This window comes from Ursus americanus, chromosome 8 (assembly GCF_024610735.1).
Source record: "Ursus americanus isolate L20-20 chromosome 8, mUrsAme1.1.p, whole genome shotgun sequence".
In the NCBI taxonomy this organism is placed as follows: Eukaryota; Metazoa; Chordata; class Mammalia; order Carnivora; family Ursidae; genus Ursus; species Ursus americanus.
Genome location: NC_142134.1, coordinates 19557442 through 19566634, shown reverse-complemented (window position 1 = coordinate 19566634; position 9193 = coordinate 19557442). Strand labels below are relative to the sequence as shown.

Sequence of the window (9193 nt, the reverse complement as noted above, 5' to 3'; positions counted from 1 at the left end):
ATGTGTGGCCTAATACGAAAATATATTTGGTCTTGGTCCTAGGTTCCTGCCACAGAGCTGCTAAAACTCTTGAAATTTCCGGAGAGATAGAAGTGACTTTTGTTATTCATAATAAGCCCGATTTCATGCTAATGAGGTCACCCAGGGTGGGCCCCAGATAACCTCAGGATTGAGTTGGTCACCAGAAAGATGAAGGGATTAGACCTCTTGACCAAACTCCTGAAGCAGATGTGGGGGAGGGTGCTGGAAATTGAGCTCTATAAACTCTCGCACAGGGAGGTTCAGAGAGCTTCTGGGTTGGTGAACACATGGAAATGTTGGGAGCCTGGCATGCCCTCGCATCCCTCCTCTTCCTTGTCCTGTCTCTTTCATTTGGTTGTTCTTGAGTTATATTCTTTATAATAAGCAGGCACATGAAAGTAGTGTTTTCTGGAGTTCTGGGAGCCATTCTGGCAAATTAACTTAAAAGAGAAGGGAGTTATGGGACCCCCTTTTCCTGCCAATTTTATAGCCAAGTTGGACAGAAGTGTGGGTAACCTGGGACCCAGTACTTGGGACTGACATCTGAAGTAGTGAGGGCAGTCCTGTGGACTGACGGTAACTCTGGGTAATGTTAGAATTGGACTGAATTGTAGGACATCCGGTTGGTGTCCTGAGAATCAAAGAATTGGCTGTTGGTGTTGGAAAACACCCAAGAAATATGCTACCAACACTGAAGTATATTTTCTGTGTGTGTGTGTTTTTTTTAAGATTTTATTTATTTGAAAGAGAGCTGAAAGAGCACGAGGGTGGGGAGGGACTGAGGGAGAGGGAGAGGGAGAAGCAGACTCCTCGCTTGATCCCAGGACCCTGAGATCATGACCTGAGCCGAAGGCAGACAATTAACTGACCAAGCCACCCAGGCACCTCTTCTGTTCTTTTGTTTTTGCTTTTTGCAGGCGTCAGCAGGGGAGGGCCAGAGGGAGGGAGAGAACCTCAGGCAGACTCCCGGCTGAGCACAGAGCTGTGCCGCAGGGTCTCCATCCCACATCCCTGAGATGATGACCTGAGGGGAGACCAAGAGTCGGAGATTTAACTGACTGAGCCACCCAGGTGCCCCACTGAAGTATATTTTCAACAGAATATCTGATGGACTTTACACATGCTTCAATATTACAGAAGAAATGTTAGTGTAAGAGACAAATCATAATTCTGCATAAAAGAATTTTATTTAGTGGTCAGATCCCAATGAATAATGCCAGTCATTGCTTGATTCTGCTAAAATGTGCTATTTAGATATACTCTTAAGAAAGTGTACAGTGCGTCACCAAAAGCTGTTTAATTTGGATTGTGTAGAGTAAAAGAAAACTTCATAAATCTTTGTTTTCTGATAAAATTTTTAAAATATAAAAATGAAAAAACAAACCCAAATGCAGTATTCAAAACTAATAACTGTCACCTTGGACTATTTACAGTGCGATGCCTTTTTCCTAGGAGAATGCTCTCTGCTTGGTTCTTCTCCTCGCGTTTCCCCTGGCACTTGTAGGTGTTCTCACCCCCATCTGATCCCTCTCTAGGATTTCTTCCATTCCTGTCTTGCTTGAAACAGTCATCGGTTCTCTCCTCTCTGCACCTTTCTCTGATACTCTTTTCTCCTACGCTTCAGTGACCAGTATTCTGTTTGACAGACATTTGTTGAGCACCCATACGTGCCAGGCACCGTGCTGGGAGGCAGAGAGAAATCCAGAGATGAAAAGTCATGGACCCCTTCCTCAAGATTCAGAGTTTGGGTTGAATTAAAAAACAATGTTTTTCACATTATATTCCACGAGATCCCCAGGCTCCTGTGAAGTACATCTGGGGACTTCTTGAAACAAAGTGCACTCATGGAGGGTCTGTCAATGTGGCCCGCTCCAGGGCATTTCGAACTTAGAATTCTGCTCTTTGTGAAGCACAGCCTGAAAAGCCTAGGCCTATAATTTGCATTCTAAACTCTTCGCAGGTGGAAAGTGTGTGTTGGTCGGTAGGGGAGCAGCCATGCCAGTTTGTTTGGGGGGAAGGGTGATGGTTTAGTTGGTTTTTACAAATCCCAGGTCTGAAAAAGCCCTTAACCCTCCCTCCCCATCAAATACCAAATTGAGCTGTAGGTACACATTAAGAAGCCCTCCCTTGATCTGGACTTGTAACAAGATGCTCTAAGACTCCTTTTATAAATGGCCAGCAGGAGCTCTTTTTATTACCTCCACAAATATTTCTTTGTGCTTTTCTGTGAACATTTTCTTAGCTTTGAACATAAAAGCAGCAAATGAAGCCTGCAGGTCACCTTTTTTTTTTTTTTTTTTTTTTTTTTTGCTTTTATCATGGTTGAACCCAAAACAAGCTCAGCTCTTGCATTTGGCCCACATCTTCTTTGTCCATGAGGCCTTGAGAGACCCATGGTAGTTACTTAAAGAAAAAAAGAAGGCAAACTATGAAATACAAAACAAAAGCTGTACATAGCATACTATGGAAGCAAAAATTACACCATACCCTCACTGCCCCCATCTTGTCCCATGCCTGGCAGACCACGTCCCTGCAAATATTCACATTTGGAAATATTTCTCAGTCACAGTAAAGTCCAAATCCTGGCGGTGGGCTTGTAGCATATTCCTCTCATCGACTCCACACAGCCGACCACTGAACAGTGATGAAGGGAGTTTTTATGGGGAAGTTCTTGACCCCATGCTTTTCCACAGGTTACACAGGGTCACATCGCTATAGTTTCCAACCAATTAGATGATACTCAGTCCATTCAAGAGTATTAGTGCCAGATTCAGAACTTCCTCATGAGCTGGTTCCAAGCCCTTTGGATCTGAAGGCAACTTTGGGAGTTGGCATTCTTCCCGTGTTACATTTGACCCGCCCTACTCTGTGGTAGGGTGATGAGGATGTCTGAAATAAGTGTTGAGAATGAGAAGAGCAGGGAGTGCTGGGAGAGAGAGGGAAAAGAAGTGACCATGCACAAGCTTCTTGCTCTGTCGTGCATATATTTTTAGTGTGACAGCGTGTATTTCGACACATAAGGGCTTGTGCTTTTTCGTGAAAGAAATAACTTGCCCTGAAAAGCTCATTTGGCAAATGTGGCCATGAACGTGTGTGTGTGTAAAATGGGTTATGAGGTTCTGTACCAAGTCCTGTGGGTGTGTCCTTCTGGCTCCTTCCCCCAGCACACCCACCTCCCCGGCAAGGAAAAGCTGATCAGTTACACCTGGTCGGTTTGATATTCAGAAGCTTCGGACAGGCTTTCGGAGAAGCTTAGGAAGTTCTCCTGGTACTCGGAACAAACAATCTCATAACGGTAGTGCCGGAACTCCACAGCAAAGGTGCCAAAATACGACAGGAAGCACATGACCAGACCCCACTGGACCCTGGCTGCATACATGTGGATGCCTTGGGCCATGAGGATGAAATCTGGGGAGCAGCAGTCAAGGAAAGTACCTCCAGGAGCCGCATTAAAAGTGGACTCTCGGGGCGCCTGGGTGGCTCAGTCGTTCAGCGTCTGCCTTCGGCTCAGGTCGTGATCCCTGTGTCCTGGGATCGAGCCTCGCATCAGGCTCCCTGCTCAGCGGATAGCCTGCTTCTCCCTCTCCCACTCCCCCTGCCTGTGTTCCCTCTCTCCTTGTCTGTCAAATAAATAAAGTCTTTAAAAAAAAAAAGTGGACTCTCTTCTGGGCATGCACAGGTTACAAGAAAGTCTCACTCTCCCTTCTCGCCAGTAGAACTTAGCTTGACAGCTTGCTCAACACACCTGTTGCATGAATAATACGAAGTAACATTACTGAGCTCTTCCTTTTTGCCAGACATGCGTCTAGGTGCTTGCGTGGAAAATCTAACTTAATCCTCACAGCGACCCTCTTATCATCAGTTCATTTAAAAATAGGGAAACTGAGGCCAAATGGTTAAGTAACTTGCCTGAGGTCACAGAGGCGTTAACGGATAGAGCTGGAATTCCAATACAAGGACTCGGGACTCCTGGGCCAGGCATGCAACCCTACCACCGCCCAATAAGCCGTGAGATTAGTAAGAGGATTTAAATTCCAAAAAAATTAGTTGGTCAGAAAAATAAATTTCTCTTTTTAAAAAATCACTACAAGTGACTGTGGATTCATAGTCACCATTCTATCTGCAGAAACAATTTTGAACATACCAAATCACTAATTACCTACATTGAAGCTTTGTCTCGCAGTGCTACTAATAATGTGTAAGTGGCCTCTCTCCCTCTTCTGTCTAGTTTTCACTATTAATAAACAAACGAGACTCCTATGCCTGAATCTGTATGGCGTGTAACGCACACACACCAGTATACACGAGGCAGGAGCTGGGAAGGAGAACGTTTCAAAGCATGCTTTTGTAAAAAGCCAAGAGGCCAAGGACTAAATACATTTTTAAAGAAAAATCAGAAATGCTCCCTTGGAATTAGCTCTATCTTCAGAACTTAGACTTAAAATAGACTTAAAATCTTGGGAAGTTTTCAGAGAGCAAAAGAATATGGTGAAACTACGTCAGCCAGACTTTGCTCTCCTGAGAAGGCCTGGATCCGTTCACTTGGGAACCAAGACAGGGTTCCAAACGTTCAGAAACGACACGGATCAGGATTGTCTGGTATAAGCTGAAAACGCAAAATAAAGTCTGTATGTACTCTTCTGACTGAGGGCTCAAAATATTGGCAAAGCAATATTTCCTAAGTTAATGGGGAAAGGGATAAATCTTCAAATCTCATATCGGGAGAATTCTGACCTTTTTACTCATAAAATATTTTATCAAGTGGCTAGCCATAAGCACGACTTTTGGCTTGATTCTCCAGTCCTTACATGTTCTCTAAGGAGCTGCAGAACTTCAAAAACCCCATAAAATGGTTGGCAGTTAGTAAGGAAAGAAGAAATAAAGACCCCAAAGACTCCAGTAACTACAGCACATCTCTGAACCATAAACGTTTTCCTATTTTAAAGACACTTTCCCTAAAGTGAGAGGGTGTGGTGGTGAAGAGTTCAAACTGCCTGAGCGTAGGTCGAGAGCCCCGCATACAGAGTGTGATCTTGGGTAAATGAATCTCTGTCCTTACTATTCTTGTTAAATGAGGATTAAAGGAATTGATACATTTAAAGTACTTAGAATAACGCCTAGCACATGATAAGTGCCCAATAAATGTTGGCGATTCCATGCCCGAAGATGTAATCGGGTCAGCTACACATTCTACCACCTAGGAACATTATTCCCTTCCTCTCTGGTTTCGGAGGAGGACTTCCTGGAGTGAACACTTGATATCTCTCCGCCCCTCGGAACGAGTGGCTGATCTGATTGGTCGCACTGGAACTGGCGGGCTTCTATTGGGCCACGCTACCGGTAGGTGGGGTCACTGTGCTCCCTCCTGGACTAGTCTCGCGGGATGTGTTTGGGGTTAAGCTTTTCCTGGTTTCTCTGCTTGTTACTGAGTGGATAAATTGAATTCCGGGCTGTGACACAGGAGGCCTGCCACATTCTCCTTTCCAAATTAAATTAAACGAAATAACAGGGCCATTAATAAAGTCATAAATTAACTTTTTAAAAGATGGAAGGGAAAATAATCACCATTTTCGTTATGCATTCTGTGTTTTTCATCAAGAGTAACTTTTACGTCATTAATGAAAGGAGAACGCGTGACACCATTCCTATAGATAAACAATTTTGAGAAGGCAAATCTTGTTCTATTTTTAGTCCTCCAGCTCCTCTTTGGCATGAAAAATTGGCCTGAGAGTTTTTGTTTTTATATCCATTACTGTTGTCTTTTGCCTAAGATTCTGAGATAATCTGACCAACATCCTAACTGATCGGAAATGGCGATTTTCTCATCTACATATCCGTGTTTTACTCGCACTGTCAAAGCAACTTCTTTTCACAAAGGATACAGAGGACCACACAGAGAGTGATAGATGCTGAGAGAATAACTCGTGGAATTCCAACTTTCCGTCCTTCATTCTTGATGTTGACTTTGAGTGTCAGTGCAGCCTGGATCCAGCAGGTCAATGTCCCAAATCCAAAGGTCAAGGAAGTTCCGACATTGTGGATTTCTTCATCATTCGTGAGCTAAGGGATGAACAGATAATGACAAGGAGGCCCATTTAGAAAAGACATGATGGCCAACGGAACACCTGAGGGAGAAAAAATAGGTAAAGTGATGTCTCAATAATGGGGTTATAGATTTTGGAAAGAGTAGAGTTCATCTTCACTGGCTCTTTGTGTCTGAAATGCTCTGAACTCTGAGGGGAAAAAGGGAAATAAATAGTACCCAAGACCTCAAGATATTTGTTTAGAAGAACCACTCAGGCAGTAGTAATCTATTCCTTGATTTGCCAGAAAAGTGTGGAAAAGCAAAAGCAAAACAGTTACACCAAAAAGAGAAATGTCAATTTCTACAAACATACACCCCAAACTTTGTTTTCCAGACTAAGAAATGAGACCTGGGATCTGGCTGTGTATTTACTAATTGAACAGGACCAATTCTAAGCGGGTCAAGATTTTACTGACATAGACAGCTAACAACACTTACTTCTACCAAACTGGCCTGTGTACTGTGACCAATTCATTGTTAATGGGATTTTGTTGAATTTTCCTTTTATAATAAGAAAATTGCCACCTAATAGCTTTTTCCATATTTGTAGATCCATTAAAGGACATTCGTGTTTGAAGATTCCTGGTCAAGGCTTTTATAGAGATAATAGTTAAAGGAGACACATTTGAGTTATTTCATTTGAGGGTTAAAGATGTAAACTCTCCAGGGGCGCCTGGGTGGCACAGTGGTTGAGCGTCTGCCTTCGGTTCAGGGCGTGATCCCGGTGTTCTGGGATCGAGCCCCACATCAGGCTCCTCTGCTATGAGCCTGCTTCTTCCTCTCCCACTCCCCCTGGTTGTGTTCCCTCTCTCGCTGGCTGTCTCTATCTCTGTCAAATAAATAAATAAAATCTTAAAAAAAAAAAGATGTAAACTCTCCAAATCATTGCCTACTGATGTCAAAAATATACTGGTTACTTTTTTTTTTTTAATAGTGGTCACGGCGCGCCTGGGTGGCTCAGTCAGTTGAACATCTGCCTTCCGCTCAGGTCATGATCTCAGGGTCCTGGGATTGAGCCCCGTGTCAGGCTCCCTGCTCAGCGGGGAGTCTACTTCTCTGTCTCCCTCTGCCTCCTGCATGAGCTCTCTCTTTCTCTCTCAAATAAATAAATAAAAAATCTTAAAAAAAATAATATACTGGTCCCTTAAAACATCTTTAGCAATTATATATTTTTTAGTTACACATGTGAGAAAATAAAATCTATAGTTGAGAAGATGGCTCTTATGACATGGTAAAATATTTTTTTGAATTGCCCATCGTCTTCAGATGTTTTATTGTTTGACAATGCTGTGAGAATAATGGTTGCGTCAAATCTATATTGCTTTCCTTTTGCAAATTTTTCTATTGCTTTTGGCTGTAGTATTTTTTCCTCTTCTTTGCAAGAAGCCACTTTTTTCTCTCAAAAGACATATTTTCTAATCTTTATTTATTTATTTATTTATTTATTTTCTTAATGCAGAGGAGACCTGTATTTATTTATTTATTTTTTTAAGATTTTACTTATTTGCCAGAGAGAGAGAGCACAAGCAGGGGGTGTGACAGGCAGAGGGAGAAGCAGCATCCCCGCTGAGCGGGGAGCCTGATGTGGACTCGATCCCAGGACCCTGGGATCATGACCTGAGCCAAAGGCAGACACTTAAATGACTGAGCCACCCAGCGCCCCAAATCTTACTTTAAATGACAATATCTCAAATTAAATTTTACTTCTAGGAAATTGGTTCTGCTATACACAGTCTATTCATTTATGATTTTGAACTTAATTGTTCAAACTTTAAAAACTTAGAGGACAGATGGAACAGTCTGTCTCTCATCCCGTACGCTAGCCACTCTGTTTCTTCACAGGCAACTAATTTGTTGTTTCCTGTGTATTCTCTGTAGATACTCCAGAAAGTGTTCTTTGTATGTCATGTCATCATTCATGGTTTTGAATATTTGTGGTTCACCAAAACAACCCAATCTCTGGACTTTAGGAAAGACCAAAAGGTCTACTCAGTAACTTCCATCCAGGCCCTGGCTGAGAGAATTGGTAGTGAGTGCCTGACAATAGGTCAGCCAGCAGCCACTCAGTATGTCTGGCTTGACAGGGGATGAGACCTAGAGTAGTAGAATGATGAGTGGGACTGCCTGTCAAACAACCCATCGATTCAAAAATAATTATTCCGTCGCTCCTCTGTGCCAGGCGAAGTGCTGGGGAACGAGTTTTCCTGGTGTAATGAATTATCAGGACTGAAGAGTAGAACGAAAGACAGTCCTAGAAAATCCACTACCATATTTTTTTGAATGCCTGTGCCATTTGGATTTCACTCCACAGGCAGGGAGAGAAGTGTCAGGATTGGTGTACAACTGCAGGGAGGAAATTTCTCACCAGGGCTATAAAGCACAGGTTGGAGGACATTGGGAAGGGAACAGAGCCATGGCAATCAGATAACCACTGTTTCGGGGGGGGGGGGGGTGCCCTTCGTCTGTCTTACAAATGGAGACATTCAAGTCAAAAGGTGGATGATGGTATTGGCAAAGGAATTTTTTTTTTTAAGTAGGCTCCATGCCCAGCATGGAAACCAGCATGGAGCCCAGCATGGAGCCCAGCATGGAGCCCAGCATGGGGCTTGAATCCATGACTCTGAGATCAACACCCGAGCCAAGATTCAGAGCCAGATGCTCAACCAACTGAGCCACCCAGGTGCCCTAGGGAACTTATTCTTAAATGTAGTGGCCTTGGGCTTCTAAATGTCTGGGAAGAAGAGTTAGTGTTAGTAGATCTTTATACAAGTCCTAAGCGTTCTTGAGAAATTCTGGTTTTCAAATTGATTCCCATGTGAGCCTGCTAATACGAAATGCAAGCTTTCATCCAAAAAGGATGAAGGTGTTTAATTTTAGAAAGGCCAGGATCCTATTAGTTTTCTAGAAAGTGACATTAGGAGACAATTCGTTATGAGAAAAAGCATGAATCACTTTGAAATCCTTTGTAGAAGATACACAGTGTTGTAGAGGCTGCTTTCCCCCACAGCCGCGCTGTACTCCCAACGAAGAGTGAGCACCCTCACGCGTGACCTGCCAACCTAGCCCGACTGGCCCGATTCCAGAAGG

The 9193-nt window shown here is 43.3% G+C and overlaps 1 protein-coding gene across 2 annotated transcripts in view; it reads right to left on the bottom strand.

The window, feature by feature from the left end:
- Positions 1-1186: 1186 nt before the first annotated feature.
- Positions 1187-9193, bottom strand: part of TMEM150C (transmembrane protein 150C) — a 70492-nt gene continuing 62485 nt past the window's right edge. For both annotated transcript variants that reach the window (XM_045790454.2, XM_045790450.2), the window contains exons 7-8: positions 5904-6081; positions 1187-3429 (exon numbers count right to left, since the gene is read on the bottom strand). In XM_045790454.2, coding sequence (XP_045646410.1) covers positions 3221-3429; positions 5904-6081 — 387 coding nt within the window. In that variant the 3' untranslated portion in view covers positions 1187-3220. The remainder of the gene's footprint in view (positions 3430-5903; positions 6082-9193) is intronic.